The 15,443-nt window shown below is 48.9% G+C and overlaps 1 protein-coding gene across 6 annotated transcripts in view; it reads right to left on the bottom strand.

Moving 5' to 3' along the window:
• The window catches only part of ptprea (protein tyrosine phosphatase receptor type Ea), a 30,242-nt gene that overhangs the window by 5,615 nt on the left and 9,184 nt on the right, over positions 1-15,443 (bottom strand). The window contains exons 2-7 of one of the 6 annotated variants that reach the window (XM_057025297.1): positions 10,670-10,831; positions 2,286-2,357; positions 1,750-1,846; positions 1,212-1,285; positions 812-856; positions 261-397 (exon numbers count right to left, since the gene is read on the bottom strand). In XM_057025297.1, coding sequence (XP_056881277.1) covers positions 261-397; positions 812-856; positions 1,212-1,285; positions 1,750-1,846; positions 2,286-2,352 — 420 coding nt within the window. In that variant the 5' untranslated portion in view covers positions 2,353-2,357; positions 10,670-10,831. Of the gene's footprint in view, positions 1-260; positions 398-811; positions 857-1,211; positions 1,286-1,429; positions 1,621-1,749; positions 1,847-2,285; positions 2,358-10,669; positions 10,832-15,443 lie in introns of those variants that run through there. The other 5 variants (XM_057025308.1, XM_057025327.1, XM_057025317.1 and 2 more) reach the window with 5 other exon arrangements.

The following is a 15,443-nucleotide window of genomic DNA, read 5'->3' as shown; positions in this document are numbered from 1 at the left end:
ATTCGCCTCAGAATCTGACATGCAGATGTGAGTCACCGACTTTGCTACATCTCAGATCCGCATTCGGACTCAAATAGCCAGGAGGGTATTTCTGAGGGACGCCTGTGTCATGCGCAATGTGACACGTCTGCAGTACCTTCCCCAGTTCGAAGGAACATACAAGTGGGTTGTCAGGCAGCAGCCTTTTCTTTAGAATCGCGCGTACGTGCTCGTGATGTCGGTGCAATGAGTTCGAATCCCGGACGCCTGGGGCTTCTTACATTGTACTCCTCCCTAAAAAGCTTCCCATCGTCTGCCGAGCGAAGCCTGTACTCCTCCTCCAGGTGGTCCACGGGGATGGGCAGGTAGGTCTTAGGGGCCGAAGAGGATCTGGGCAGAAGGACCACCGTCTGTTGATCTGTGGGGAGAGGCACGGGTTGGTCACGGCGGCGGGAGACTCAAGAATAAGAGTGAAACAGATTGGGTTTGGTCAGCGCTTCTGATTGGCTGCTTTTTAGCATTAAAAAGGTCCTCCTGAATATCGAAAGGCATCAGCAGTCGGCGCGCTAACACTACTCCACGTGAAAAGTTCTCTGAAAACACGCTGGACCTTCGCTCAAAGTGCCAAATGTCTCCCCACACATTAAAAATCAAAGAATGTCAGCGTTCGGAAATAATGAAACTTCGACAGGCGGTTAGCGGGCCCACGTAGACGCACCCTGCACAGACAGAGACCCTCGCATTCACCTCAAACATCTGGTTAGCGACCCCAGAACTCGGAAAAGTGTTAGTCATCAATTCATTTTAACGACGCCGCCCACGTGTACCTGACCTGGTGGGACAATGTCGAATAAAGAGTCGGTAGAGTGTCCAAACTCTAAAACACAACACACATGAAACAGTCATTTTTGGAAAACGATACCACCACTCTGCCCCTTTTAGGAAAGAACATTTATTACATTTCCTTCTACTTATTGCTGAGCGATGCGCTCTGTCCTCTGCAGCAGCATCATGCTGATGCATGCTGCGTCGTTGTGCTATAAATTAAGGTAATAACTATCCTATTACTCTCTCTGCATTGCCCACAAGAAGCACAGCGGCACTTGAGTCAAAGTTAGCGACAGACATCCACTCTTGCCTTTACACCTTCTGTCTCTGAGGTATTTCTCAGATTCTTGTGAAGTTCTTCACCCACACAGCCAACTACAATCCATCTCGACTGTGACAGTTACCTTGTTCTTCTAAGATTCCATTCGGCACCTTCTTGTCGACGGCTGTGACAACTGCTTTTCTCTGGTTTTTCCGCCTGTGAGCGACAAAAGACAATTTAACAGGCACAACCGCGAGCGCAGTCTCACGAAGCAGTCGAACGGTGGGACAGTTAGACAAGTTCTCGCCTACTCAACGCCCCTGAAATGGCGGAGATACAGCAACGGCTCATCTGCCCTACCATATAAAACTGGAGAAAGTATTCCTTTTCATTAGCTGACGTCGAGGAAGGTCTAGATTGCCGTCGAAATGTGCTGGTTCGCTCCTCGCTGTCTTCTGTTTTGAGTCACTGCTGCAGCCCGACTGTCTGTTCTCACTGAGCACGAGAGGGAGTGAACTTGCACAACTTCCTCACCGGGCTCCGCCTCGGTGACTAAAGGAGGAAGTGTTTGTCACCCTGAGCTCTGCCCCCCCACACACACACACCCTCACCCCCCCCCCCCCCACCCCGACTGGCTCGCGTCCAGTCGTCCAGGAGGTGCGGTGGACGGGCGCGTTTACCTGAGGAAGTACCAGGCTAGCAGCGCGATGATCAGCAGCAGCAGGGACAGAACCAGCACAGTGGGGAGGACGTGTTTGCCTTTGGACGTAACGTCTTCTAAGGAGGAAGGAGAGGCAGAGCCCAGGGGTCAGGGGGCGCCGTCGACAAAGAAGCAGGAAGACAGAGGGGAGGGGGGGCAAGGTCATTGGCACACTGCATGTGTAAAAATGATTTGAGCCGGTAAAGAAAACGAAAGCTTCACACCCCATGTCTAATGTTGTGGTCACATCCCTTTAATGATTAGATTCAGCACTATTATGTGAGCACAGATAAACATCTTTCAGCCGTCGAAGGCGGGACGCCCGGAGACTCGGCCAAGGGTTACAGCCACCCGGGCCGCCACACACAGTCATAAAATAAGCCATAAATGACGGTTCGGGGTGGCTCAAGAACAATGTCATCCAGTAATAACAAGACTGCACAAAAGGCTGTTATCAAGCAGATGTAAGTGCAGGAAAAGTTGCTTACTAATCAGTAATCAGGAGAAAGTGTTTACCTTGTGTGTGGTTGCCGTTGCCGGTGGAATTGGATGTTGTTGTGGTCGCCACCAAAAACAGAACCATTGTGTCTGCAGATAAACAAAATAAAGGCTGATATTAGATTTACTGGCAGACGTGTTTGCAAAGTCCAGCGCCATGGGAACGTGGAATCTGGGTAATTGAACAGATTGGGGAACACGTAAGCTATTGACAGATCTGAGTTTTTTTTTTTTTTAATTATTATTATTTGTGCACGATTTCTTTCAGGAATGCGCTCACGGACGCAAAAGTCCAGAGAGGCACAATAGGACAATCCACGCTCGTAATACGGTCACAAAGCTCACTGCGTAATACACATCATGGCCACAAGGCGGCACCATCGCCCAATATACGGAGAAACAAGGATGATGAAGAACATTTCCAATTATCTTTCAATGAAGTTACATTTATGATTTATCAGTGTTTATTAACATGATAGAAGCCTATAAATGAAGTTGGGGAAAAGAAGAGAATTGGGTAAATAAAAGGTCACGTTCCCAGTGAGTTCAGTCAAACAAAACTGAGTCTATTCATCTCTCTCTCCCTCTCTCTTCTTACACACACACACACACACACACACACACACACACACACACACACACACACACACACACACACACACACACACACACACAATGATCCATTTCCAGGAGTCACGGCTGAGTAACCCTCCTTTATTTATCCAGAGCACTAAAGGAGGCAACATGGAGGAGCATCTCTGATCGATTCTACTATTTGAACATTCTGAAAGGCTTCCTCCAACTAAAGGTGCGCAAAAAAGAGAGGAGAAAATCTCATCAACCCCGAGTTGCTCTAACCCTGCAGAGCAGTGCGCGCCTCCACTCCTCCCCCCTCCTCCGCGACTGCAGGTGTGTGTTGCTGTGCAGCTGCAGCGAAAGGGAAGCCCACGCCAGCGGACAGTCAATGAAGACACTGTGTGCAGGAGCATCCACGCTGTGCCGCAGTGTCCTGTGATGTGTCCAGGCAGGACACCGGAGGAATGTGGAGGCGGCGGTGGCACCGACTCTGCAGAAGGTCCGGGTCAATAATACTTCCTGGAGCGATTAATAAGCTTTGACATGTCTTCCCTCACACACAGTGAGCGACATGGGGGAATTCTAATAGAAGAGGAGTGGAGAGGCACCCCCCCTCCCTCTTTTCCTCCTTAAATGTCAGGTTCAAACTGGACTCTCCTTTGGATCACTGGGGACGAACTACAGAGCTGACTGAACGCTGACAGGAAGGGTCACACACACACACACACACACACTCGGGTTAAAATAGTGCAAAAATAAAAGAACTGAAGCAGGAAGTGCAGTGGTCAACCTCCTTCCACCCTCCTCTGGTCCGGGCTTCTAACAAAGAAAAACGCTTGGAGAACCAGCAGCAAAGTCGTGAATGATTGTTGGGATATTTTCGTCTTTCTCAAATGTTGGAAAATGACGTGACGCATCTGTTTGGAAACATTGGAAAGCCACATTTTGTGAAGGACAGCCCCCTCCCCAAACACACACACCATATCCTGCTCTGTTTATGAGGATGAAAACCTGCCCCAGAGTTGCTGTCCATCCTTTTATCAATGAGCTCCAGAAGCTCCAGCCTCTTACAGTTGCCTTTAAATATGCTAATTTCTCGACCCTGCGGGGTTTAACTGGGACCAGGGGTCCTTCATCCTCTGCTTTTCCCATCTGGGGGTCACCGCCATGACCTCTCCAGCATGTCCAACTTCCTCCTCTCTGCATTTTCATTTCTCTCACGCAGCCTCTGCCACAAGCCTCATATTAGACCATTAACACGAGTCATCACTTCGCTCGGGTCAGACTCCGGCCAAACGCCACATTGTGCCTGTTCTAATCTGTGTATTGTCCTTTCTCTATGTCGCATTCTGCAGCCAGTCACAGACAATAATGAAAATAGGTCATGGGAGCTGTCAGCTCGGGGGGAAGTTCTAGGGCGTTCTTCCTTTCCGATAGGAGACATTTAGAAGTAGCCTCGGGGTGAAGTATTGTCCCGGCGAGCTAGACGCCCGCTCCCTTCAGCGGTCCTGAGCTACTGTGTATCAGCGTGGGTCTGAACATTTGAAATCTTCCACGGATGAACAAATCCAGTCCTCCGGGGCTGGATTCAAGCCGGGTTTTGTGTCCCACCAGACAGAGACTGCTTTCACCAAGGGAAGTGGAACCCCAGAGAAAACCTTTGTCTACCTGTAGGACAGAAAGTCCGGCTGGAATCCTTCCCTCCAGGACTGGATTTGCTCATCCCTGTAGATGTAGCAGGTTAGCATATGATGCCATTTACTCCATTGATCCACAGGCCGTCTTTTCTCTCCTGCAACCCAAATTCTGCATTAACATGGAAACTCAGGATTCGATATTAAGACGGCGGTCCGTGATAACGGAGTAATCAGTGTCACCATTCCCCGGCTCACAGTCTATGACAAAACCTCAACAAATGCCGCTTTGACAGCGACCTCCAGCATAAACTAAGCTGGGCCTGCACACACGCCGCACCGCCCGGCAACAGTTGCTACCAACGGGGAACATGCTTCTTCCTTCCCGCTCCAGGCAGGAAAGAATACAATTTGTGGTTTTCCAAGTCCTTGAAAGTCCCTGTCCTTTGTTGGTTGACAGAAAAACCACCCGGCAGCGACACGACGACACCCCGGCAGCGCTCGCCTCCGTCTCGATAATTAGCCACAGAAACAGAGCCATCAGAGAGGACGAGCTCGTTACAATTAGAAGACGGAGGAATTGGCTGTCTTTGCCCGTGACGGGAAACACGGCGTTCCCTTCCACTGTGTCTTCCTGCAGACAGCGCTGTCACATCCACTGAATGTGGTTTCTTTGGGCACAGACTCGCTCTGTCTCTTCAAATACATCAGCTGGGGAATTTGGAAAATGGGTGGTGGGTGCGGGGGCAATGTGACAGAGCGAGCTGGCACAAGGTACACTGTGTCCTCAAAACGCTACCAGTGTGTTTACCCTCCGAGCAACGTGGTTTTAAATGACTGAAACCTGTTTTATGGCTTAAGAACAAAAAAATAAAACACCAGCAACTTCAACACCTTTCCGCAAGTTAGCTGTTTTAGGATTGAAGCTGTTGACAGTCTAAGCTGGTCGACTGGCATTTCTAAAACTCGGTAAATAACAGGTGACCTCATTTAAAAGGTAAATAGCATTAGTCAGTGCTAAGCTAATGCTAGCTTCGCATTGCTCTTTACCTGTACGTTGCTACCTCACGCGTTCTCACACACTGTTGACGGTTTGTGGGCTTGTTTATGAGCAGGATTACGTAAAATTGCTGAGTGGGTTCAAGTGCGCCTCTTGTGAGCTCGCCAACTTTAATGAAGTGCAGTTCAAAAGTCACTCGAGGAACTCTTAATGTGTTTGCTTGTCCAATATAAAGGAGACCCCTGGGAAATAAAGGCAGAGCAAAGCTTAAAATCAGTCTGTTCCGACCCAATCAAGCTTTCTATTTGCATAGACTGTCCTTGGATTAGCCTTTAGGGAGCTGTAGAGTGTAAACTCATGCTGGGTTAAGCTATATAAAGGCCAGCTTCATTCACACTCCTACATGAGGAAGGCTGGCGCAGATGTGCAGCTGCATTTTACTCTGTCAGACAGGGACAATTGCCCCAAACAAAGGTGTATTTCTAGCAGAAACTAAAGCCTGACTGTGCATCTGTAACTCTGTATTCATTCGAAAGAAAGATAGAAAAGGCACTGCAGAAAATATGATTTGATTTAAAATCAGTTCTCCTGTTCCCATGGTAACCTGGCTGGCAGCGCTGTCACCACCAGCCTGACACCTGTGGGATTCTCATCAAATCACATTCAAAAAAACAACAAAGAGCCCTGCTGATTTTCTCCTGAAAATCAGAAAACCAGTTCATCGTCTACCTCCCCCGCCCCCCGACGATACCCCAGAACGATCCTTAGCGCGGTCCAACTTTAGCTCCGCAGCCCCTCCTGCGCTTCCAGCATCCTCATTCATCAGCTCCTGCCTCATTCCCAAGGTGCCGAGAAGATGCGGCAGCCGTAATGACCTTGTGGATCCGCTGACTCCGAGCTGCAGCGTCAGCCTTCTGTGTCGTACCGCAACAAATGCGCCATCTCCCACGGAGATCTCAGCCCAAACCGAGAAATGAACGTGCGATAGATGGCGGAGCGGCCCTCCTGGGAAACAAAAGCTTTTAGCCGCTGCGTATTAGCAAAGAATAACAGTATTAGATGAGAAATAATTATTGTTAATCCTCTTTAAAACATTCCAGCCATAACTAACAGTTGAGCCCAGCTCCCACTGTGAATATGACATTGTTTTATGACATTAAAGCCTTTAAAAACTGCGACCGCGCATCTGATTTTTATCCGTCTGGAAAACCAAGAGCCTGGGCCTACGACCAAGCAACAGCGGCAGGAAAACCTCTATTAACAGGAAGAAACCCTGAGAAGGACCAGGCTTATGTGGAGGGGCCCTCCTACTGGTGGCCAGCTGGGTCAAAGAGGAGGAGACGAGGATGGGAATGAATGACATACTTATGGGAACGTCATCCAATAACTTTGCCCACGGACAATCAGAAGTGATTCCAAGATTCCCCCCACGTTCCTCTTTCTGCTTTTAAAGCACAGCTTCCGTTGCCTCGGACACCGCCTCCCAACGAACCTGGTGCGCTTCAGACGCTCCACAGATTTAGCGCAAATGTGCCAAAAATTCACATTTTTCCATTCATTTGCGAACGTTTAAGACGATCTTGCCAGCACGTGTCCATTTATCCCGATATGAGAGACACGTGATCGGGACCGAGTCATTGCCACGAGGTGCCCAAGTCACTTCTGATCTGCCGATCTTACAGCACACAGCCCCAAATCTGCTAGGCCGCTTGGCGTAAACAACACTCAGAAATCCAAACGCGCTCCACAGGAGGGATCACGGAAACACACATGCCAGCATTCCGCTAGCAGTCTGTCCACGTGTACGTGTAGCCCCCAGGCTAGTTCCACATCCTGACCTGACAGGAATGAGCGGCCACACATTCATCACTTCTCCCACCAAGACACCTCTGGGATTCACCCCCCCCCACTCAATTATTCAGCAGCAGAGCAATTACTGGCTGGAATCAGAGGCATCGATATCCGGCGTAACGCCAACGGCCTGTAAACCAAGACGGGGAAAAAAAACAGAGGCGCAGCGACGCTTCTCATGACCAGTATTCTGACATGGAGAGAAGACGGGATCACGTTTGAAGCTGGAATCCTCCTGCTGAATGTTCAGCAGGAGGATTGTGTGCGGATTAGCGTGGCTAACTGTTTTAGGCTAATGGGCAGCATTATTTAACCTCACAGATCTGGATTTGTCCGGAATAATTAAACTGGTATTATTACCGGCGTCATTCAGACAATTCTACACCTTTGCCCCTATTTACCCTCGATGCTATCAGGAGCTTTACCCCCTTTAACCTTGTCTGGACGTTTCCACTTCCATCAGTGGCATCAAACGTCAAGCTCCCAAACTGACAATATTGGTCCTCTGCACAACCTTTTTAGAGCAGTAAAAATCTGGCCTTTATGTGCTGTGAGAAATAAAAACCACCATCGAGGTCACAGGAAGTGGGACTTTCAACAGCAGCTTTTCTAACAGTCGCAAATACTAAAAACTACTGAGACTTCATTCTGGTAGCTAGAAATTACCATGAAAATGGACTCTGAAGCAAATATAGATAGTTTATAGAACATTTCAGGGCTTTTCTGACCACAGGAATTCTTGAAAAATAAGCAGCAAATCGGTGAGCGTTTGTCGAATTGTGGGTAAATCCCAAGCAAAAAATTAAGATCTAAGCGGGCGACGAGACGGTGCAGAGTCATGACAGCTGAGTTTAAACCCGACCTGACGCCTCCCCCGAGAACGCAAAGCTCATTTTATCACATTAATACCAGACGATGGAGGAGCCCTGCGGGACAAAGAAACCTAATTCGTCAGATGCGACTGCGCCGTCACTGCTCGTCCCCATGGCGATCCGCAGAGCTGTTCCACCTCTAGAAAACCTGGAATGAGATTTCTCCAGCATCGGAGAGGACCTGACTCGGGAGAAAACAAGGTGGGTGTTGCACAGACCCTCTATTATCTGGCACAGATAACTACAGTCCTGGTGTGGGGGGGGTCCTCTGCTGGACAGGAAAAATCCATCCCTAAAATATCCTTTCATTGCCTGACAAGAGGGTGTGGGGGTGCAGCGGTGGAGAAACGAGTGATAAGCACCACTGCTGGAGAACAAAAAGCCACTTGATGCAGGAGGGAGGAAGAGAGGAGGAGGAATGGCGACGTGGGACCAGAAGGAACAAGTGAAGAGCCCACGCTGCGAGGATGAGGAGGCCCGTCTGTGCCGCTCTGCAGAAACCGCACAGCAGACAAGCCAACCCCCCCCCCCACCGTGGGTGTTTAAAAAGGGGGATCAGGGCACCAGAGACCTGAGCGAGGTTTGCACTGTCGAGCAGCCAAAGAGGTGTCGCCGTTGGTTGTGCCGAATAATAGACGCTTATCACAAGTCCAGCAACAACAGGTCTGACAAGGAAAAATACTGTAATTTTCACAGCGCGGCCCAGAACCACGAGGGAGGCGCAGAGGCTCAAACACAGCAATTACAGCGTGTTGCCCAAACCCCAGCCCGACACGTTTGTCACAATCCTCCTTCGCGGGATCTCAGGACCCGCGGAGCGTGCTGCCAGCACCGCTCGCTCGTTTGGGCCCAATCCGATCGGGAAATGAGGCGCCGCTGGGTTGTGCCGCCCGCCGCGCGGCCGATTGTGCTCCTTGTGACGCGCGTTCAAACGCGCCCCAAGAGGAGAACCCGCTGCCCTCGTGGTAAAAGGAAGTGCAACATTCAGACTGAACAGGCGGCAGACAAATGCTGGAACCCAGGAGAGCAAACGGTGAACGTAGTGGGGGGGGGGGACCAGGAACAGCTTCCTGATCTGCACACCTACAGGCGCAGAGCAGCTGCAGGGAACTAAGTGAAAATCCATTTGGCAGTGGTGCCAAACAGCCTCTTTCTTCATTATTAGTTCCTATTTGTGGGATTGGAGCTAATTTTCTCTTTTAAGGCGGTAATTCCACCTTACGTCATCGAATTCCTTTGGCCTTTGTGAACAAAACCCTGCTGATATTCCAGTGGAAGTGAAAACAAAGGCTTCGGAGCTTTTACCTGCTTGGGGGGGGGGGGGGGGGGGGGGCGCTGAGCCAAAAGGCCAGAGGTCAGAAGGAGAAAAGGTCTCTGCTTGTGTAACGACCTCCATAGACCAGCGAAAGCACCCTCCATCGCCTGGGTCCCCCATCTGAGTCACAATTTTAAGAACGGATTTGCGCGAAATCTCGGCAGGATAGCACATTTGTGTGTTGTGTGCGTTTCTGCGGCGTAAGCACATGCTGTCCTCCATCTGCCGTTTGACAGAGGCCGTTTCCTTTCCGGTGCCGCCAGCCAACCAGCCAGCCTTCCTGTGCAGCCCTGCTCTGGGGGGGAAACGGGAACAGGACCGCCACACACTCCTGACAAAAAAAAAAGACCCTGGATACGATACAGGCACAAGCAGACACTCAGATGGACAATGACTTAGCCGCGCATTCTTACATAAACACCACCTCTGTTGCTTTATCGTTGCTTCCGCTTTGGTACGGGAGGCTTTGTTTTCTGTTTCTCCTTCGTGTCTTTTCCAACTGCTACACAGAGGAGGTGGGATCAAATTATTAGAACAAACACGCTGCGGAATTGAAGCCAGATCCATGGAATATACAACAGGAAATGACTCCGGTGTAGCCGTTTTGTGTAATATGACATCAGACTGTCTTTCCAAGGCAAGTTCAGTGTGTATCTGGTTCATCTGGCTTTGCTCTGTCTCACACACACACACAAACACACACACACACACACACGCACATAGAGGGGCCCGTGCCTCCACTTGCCCTTACGGCCATGTTTTTTTTTACGCAAACGCCAAAAAAACTCTGCCTCTTTACATCGGCATTTACAGTATTTACACTTCATGACTCCCGCTAAAATGCCCAAAGTCTATTTTTTGGACTGTCACAGCTTGAACCGCAGCGTTATGGCTGCAGTCGAGGTATTTTTACAAGTGTTGGCTGTGCAGCGCTACACTCTGTCCTCACGGCTGCTGCACTTCCTGTTTCTTCAGCCTTTAAACCGGCCGACAAACCAAACCAACAAATTCCCCAAAGTGACTGAATGGCCTCAAACATTACAGGAAATCATTATTTTAAAAAAACACAGGAGGGGGAAATCATGGGGGCAGGGGGTTGTCCGAATTAATCACTCCAACCTAAAAAAAAGAACAACAGTTTTTTGACGGATTACCTGAATGATGCTGATCCGATGTGTGCAGATTCTGAGGTCACATGGTTCTGACAGAGCTCAGCCGTCGTGCTGCAGGTTGGCAAAGTGTTGGGCAGGTGGTCCGTGCGTGTCGGTGTCGGGTGGGGGGGGCCTCGCAGCTGTGGCAGTGATGTTGGTCAACGCCTGTATTTAAAAACAGACAACCAAACAGAGAACAGGAGAGCAAGGTGACTAATCCGAGACAGAAGGAGAAGCTGCGGTGCAGCTCGGTCGGGTGTGACAAAACAGGCAAATAGGTAGAGGAGGAAGGAGTTGAGTAATAACCACGTGCAGCAGGGCATCCTTCACAACTGGTGACTTATTCTGGAGGGAATTTTGCTTCTTCTCCTCTTTAATGACAAAAAGGCAACAGCGAAGAAAGAATTGCCCAGGAGAGACATGCAGAAGGTCTAGAAATGTCACAGCAGGACGCTGGAGACCAAAACTAATGTTCTGCCACTAAGTTTTTGTTTTTGTTCGGCTTGACCTGCAGAATTCAGGTCGAAAGCACGAACGGTGGTAACGCACGTGAAACGGCTCCACGCCTGCAAGTCAATTCACTCTGTTCCTGCAACTTTGACATTTGAGATATAGAAGGATTTCACCTGCCAGCCATGGGGACCATGCTGAGCGGTTGCCATGGTGATGCGCTCCTCTAGACGAGCGGAAGGGGGGCGTAAATCCCCCCATTTCTTGCTTTTAATAGCTGCCCTGATAAACTGACGGACATGTCAAATCTCCTACAGCCGTGCTTTCCTCGAGAGCTCAGTGGAAAGAGGACGGCACCATTTTCTCGGTGACCCCAGCAGAAGGCGGTGGTGGTTGGGGGGGATGGGGGGGGGGGGTCATTGCAGAAACAGTAAAGAAATCTCAGAAATCACTCTGAATTTGGACCACTTTTTCCAAACCACATTTCTTTCGTATGAATAAAACAAGATCTGATGGTCAAGAAGATCCAACAAGCTGCTGAATAATAGAGCGGCCTCTCTTTAATGTAATCACATCCAGAAGATTTCTTGCTGTGCATTACTCAGACGAGGTAGAAGCCTTTTATACATGCAGCACCTTCTGCTGTTATGTGTTTGAAGAAGGCACCACAGCTCCCTCAGGCACCTCGGTCAGTGATCATCTGCACAGCCACATGTGGTTTGGACTCCTTTAGGTTTTAGGACACCATGTTGTCAGAATTCATTTGTTGTTCTTCTGCTTCAAGCTGTCAGACGCATGTATGGAGACGCAGGCACGTTCTTGGCCACTTCCTCTCCTCTAGGGTTCTGCCCGATCAGATTGGAGCATCGCAGCGACGTTTCCGAGTGCAGCAAAATCGAGATAAGCCAGAGATATCAGTCCCCCCGCTGAGGAGCCATCGGCATCACGCTGCAGAATCATTGCTGTGTTTACACAAATGCATTCTTGAAAAGTTCAGGACCTACCAGACACGTAGGTTTTTTCCCTAGACGGTTCCTGGATGGTTTTCAGGCCATCTAAATTATTCAACGGGAAATTTAACAACACAATGTTTTCCGATAAGCTGCAATTTAACATTCCTCTTGAAGATTAAGGCCTCTGGTCTGCCGCCGAGAAGCCACGAGATTAAATGCTTATAAAAACGATACAAAGTTCCTGTCTAAGACGGCGTTACATTTTTAATGACCCGAGCCGGAGCTGCAGCGTAAACAGCCGGTACTTCCTTTATTATTGCGGCAACTGAGTAGAAATGTGCAGAACTGTATTAAAAGACACTGCAGGAGACAGAGTGTATTGATTTAATGCCTGACAGAGAAGCATCCCCGATGAGGTGTCCCCGCCCAGAGGAACGCTGCGCAGTGAGAGGACAGAGGGATACCAGGAAACCGATCCCGCGGGCCTGATCTCCCTCGCCCGTCAGCCTCAATTCCAAATTCACCGATTCCATCTCGGAATCCAGGTCTGCCGATGACCTCTGAGGCCGGCAGGATTCGAGTGTGATACCGCTGATAACAGCCGTTCCGATATACTCGGCAGTCGCTCTTCTAATCAAATATCTGTGGATTTCCTAAAGGGCACAGGCAGGATCGTTCACACAGACCCGGATGTGACAAGAGGCACCAGTATTGATGAATCTGATACTCACCTGCAGCTCCGCCACACGAAGTAATGAAGAAACTACAGAAAAACTACAGCAAGGATCGTAAGGAGAACTGGTGGACGGGTGAGGAAAGGCTGCGGAAGACCGCAGGGACGTTTGGGACAGATCGGGATCAATTTTCATCCTATAATTTTCAATTTTTGTACCGCCTGTGTGATTAGGCACCATATCGTTGACCATGATATGGTTCCGGAAAAGTGGGTGAGAGACCAGAGAAAGCGGATCAAATCTCCCAAACTACTGTTCATAATAGTTCTGCTGTGACATAAAACCAACCCAAACATTCTGCTGACTGTTCTTCTACATCACGGTCTTGATTTAGAAAAAAATCTATTTTACAGGAACAGACAAAGCTGCCCATTAACAGGCTCATATATCCTTGGAAACGGTGGTAATGCTCTTTTTGTCCTCCTCACATGCTTTCTGAAGCTCACTGTATGGTATGTTCTCAGGCATTTGGGATCTGCTCCGACAGAACCGGGTCAGGAATATACAGTGGAAGATCCCCCGCAACACTTAAACTCCACGAACCCGACCTGATAAATATTCATGACGGAGGGGAGAACGTAACGGCACAAAGACCCTTATAAACCATTGCTAAGACGCTGACATTAATGGGCATGTGAGGAAACATGCACACCCACACAAAAGGATGGAAGAAAAATGCCCAGTGGATATCTGGAGCTATAACGGGCTCCGCGTCGCCGCTGCCTGGACGACCTCGTCTGGGAAAGAACATGTTTCGCACTTCGGAGGGGAAAAAAAAGTTTTAAACGCCTCTGCTTTCTGTCACAGAGTGAAAAATCAGAGCACAAAAGTAGCCGTGAAGTGAAGGATTAGTTACTCACGACAGAAAAGTGTCTGTCGGGGCTCCGTTTATAAATCAGCATAGAAAGGACCCTGTGAGAATTCATAAAAAGAAAAGAGAACCACGCCTTTGTTCTCATCCATCAATCACTGGGATTGGACTTCCTGGGAGCTGGGATGGCCGCACCAGCTTCCTGGCAAAAATACGACAATTTTGGCTTCCATAGGGTAGATAACCCTTAGCTGGGCGCTGGCCGGTGGGTTGTGGCGTACTAAGCCAGATTACGGGCGGAAACGGCAGACTGTAACTGCCTATATCTGACCAATGACCTAGAACATTTAGGGTGGGAGCGTCCCACATGCATAAGCCAAGAATTAGGCCTGTGAAATGACTCATGGAAGACATCAATCCCTGGATTAGACCAGTGCTTCAACAGATGTCAAAATCAAAACATTAGGTGTTCCGAGGTGAAAGTGTCTGGCTGTTTCATCATCGGCTTTAGTGCGGGGAGGTTCCGTTAGTTACCTGGATCAATAATTATCACCCTGTATCCGGCTTAACCCGACCTCGTGTGGGCGCCATAGTTGACAACGCTTGTGATGTGTGAACATGAGGGAGAATTGGAGCTACTTTCAGTAAAAACCTGCTAAATGACTTCAGTTTTAGCCATTCTGGCATATTTAATTGGTATGTATGTCGATGACTTAGTGCGTCCGCTGTCGCCTCAGAGGACAGGACCTATCTGACCCCCCCACCCCCCTGACCTTTCCCATGAACATCTACAAGCCTGAGCGGGCTGCATCTGGTTTATCATCCTGCGTCTTTGGACCGCTGTCAATCAAATCATCACGGCATCATTTAAATTCTGCCACTTTCCCAAACAGATAATCGTTACGTCACTGCCGAAGCTGGAGACCTCAGTGATGTCAAGAATGGCTGCAACAGGAAGTGAGAGCTCATAGGGGGAACGCCCCGTTGACTTGAGTCAACAGGATGTGGATGATTTACAGGGTAACATCTAGTGAAGCCGGGAGGAAGAACTGACCGAGCCTGAAAGAAGGTTCTGAAACTTGGTATCTTCAAGCGGGATCGCTTGTGATGATATCCGAGCAGATCTTTGTTGTGATCTAGTGATCAGAGGGGAACCTCCCCCTCCCTGCCCCGTTTCCAGGAAGTTGTCCTGTAAATACTCTGCTGTTATCATTTGAAATGTAACATGAAACATATTGAAGGTTGGTTCTTAGAAGCTTTGGAGGGCGAAAGGATCAGGTGGGTGTGGATGAAGGCAAATCTTTGGGTTATTTTTTTGGGGAAACAACTGCAGAGAATTCCACCAATTACATCAAAGCGTTCACCGGGAACAACATCAAAGGCAAAGGAACGCCGTCCAAGAGGAATTAAAGGTGATTGAGCTGCTTTATGGTGATCGAAGGAGAGATCCTAAGAACTAACAGACTGTCCATCCAGCACAAAGTCATCCAGCCCACTGACGGAGTCTCAATCGAACTGTGACGCCATTGATTCTGTCTTTGATCCAAACCTGCTGATTTAACATTGTTATGTCAACTGAAACTAATAAACGACTGCGGCGGCATTGATGAGGGATGGAAACTGTCAGAGAATGCATTTATATGTCTTTAGTGCTCTTCTTACCCTCTTCTGTCACTATTGTGTGGTGACACTAAATATTATGTTTAGATGTGGAGATATCCTTTCATTTTTTAATGTTTAATGTCAATAAAGCTAGAAATTCTTCAAAGACCTGGAAGAAATCTGAAACCAAAGGCAGATATGAAATAAAAAGCTAACTGATTGGTCTG

Source organism: Takifugu flavidus, chromosome 1 (assembly GCF_003711565.1).
Source record: "Takifugu flavidus isolate HTHZ2018 chromosome 1, ASM371156v2, whole genome shotgun sequence".
NCBI lineage: Eukaryota > Metazoa > Chordata > Actinopteri > Tetraodontiformes > Tetraodontidae > Takifugu > Takifugu flavidus.
This window is presented reverse-complemented; position numbering and strand designations above follow the sequence as displayed.